This window comes from Etheostoma spectabile, chromosome 13, assembly GCF_008692095.1.
Source record: "Etheostoma spectabile isolate EspeVRDwgs_2016 chromosome 13, UIUC_Espe_1.0, whole genome shotgun sequence".
Lineage (NCBI taxonomy): Eukaryota > Metazoa > Chordata > Actinopteri > Perciformes > Percidae > Etheostoma > Etheostoma spectabile.
Window position 1 is genome coordinate 13,022,483 of NC_045745.1, and position 1,235 is coordinate 13,023,717.

The following is a 1,235-nucleotide window of genomic DNA, read 5'->3' on the forward strand; positions in this document are numbered from 1 at the left end:
TCACTACACGATACATTGAAACACACCCGGATTATTATCCCTGACCATTGCAAATATTATACAAACTGTAAAAATTGGTACATCCCCTGACCATTATTTTATGTACACCCTGCACTAAACCGTAGTCTTCCTTCTTTCCCTCCCTTTAACAGTTATATTGTACATATTTGTATTTGGTACGTCTTTTTACATACTTTTCACTGTAATATATATTTTGTGTATTTATGTTATCAACTATAGCGATACTTATTGTTTAATGTGTTTATTGTATACACCAAGGCAAATTCCCTGCAAGTAAAAACTTATTTTGGTAATTGTAAGCGCCAAAAAAAAAAACTTATTTTGAAGGTTTCCAACGGAGTTCCTCGCCGTTACGGGTTGCTTGACAGAAGCTGGGCGAACCACTACATGGCAAAATATTTTAACTGTTAATAAAGTGCACAATTGCGTGCCCGTCACAGACGATGACATCTTTGCCGAATAATTATCAAAATCCTCGATGTGTTGCACGAATTATCGCCAGCTTTACTGCCTCATTAACACTATTACCGCCACACATTTCTGTCTGTTTTGTGTTACGAGTGTTGACGTTACAGTAGCAGATAAAGGCTGCCTGGAGAAAAATTAAGCCCTATTCAAAAGCCAAAAAGTGAGAGAAAACCTCGACTGATTCGGTTGGCTCACACCTGAATAACCGTTTCATTATGCACGGACACATTTTCCACTTCGAATAACAGCTCTGAGACGCAGTTAACTTATATTTAAGTAAACAAGAAGGTTAGAAAACCACACAATAACACAACCAGCTAACGTAGCTGCTAGCCTGCTAGCACGGTACCATCATCATTGATGCAATGGTTGAAGTCTCTCCTCCTCCGTTAGAAGCTGGGTGTTTTACTGCCATACCTGAGGATGTGTCCTGCAGATATCTCTCCAGCTGAGGAAAGGTGAGCTCCGGTAAATCCAACAATACTCCGTACCGCTCCAGGAAAGAGCAAATCACGGCGTAATTTGGACACAAACCGGGGGAAGAACTCGCCGTTGCCGCCGAAGCAGCCATCTTTTCCACACCAGTGTCAAGCCAGCCGGAATAAAATATAGTACTTCCGGTGTTGAAAAAATAAAGCGTCGTATGACTTCAAATCGTGTTTCAAATCTACTGTACATTTGAGCTGTGGGACGTTTGTGTCACACAGAAAAACTTTCTCTGAGTAAGTAAGCTCAATCAATTTTAT

At 40.4% G+C, this 1,235-nt stretch overlaps 1 protein-coding gene across 1 annotated transcript in view; it reads right to left on the reverse strand.

Moving 5' to 3' along the window:
• Positions 1-1,075, reverse strand: part of rsf1b.1 (remodeling and spacing factor 1b, tandem duplicate 1) — an 18,486-nt gene extending 17,411 nt beyond the window's left edge. The window contains exon 1 of the mRNA XM_032534440.1: positions 907-1,075. Coding sequence (XP_032390331.1) covers positions 907-1,060 — 154 coding nt within the window. The 5' untranslated portion in view covers positions 1,061-1,075. The remainder of the gene's footprint in view (positions 1-906) is intronic.
• Between the last annotated feature and the right edge of the window lie 160 nt (positions 1,076-1,235).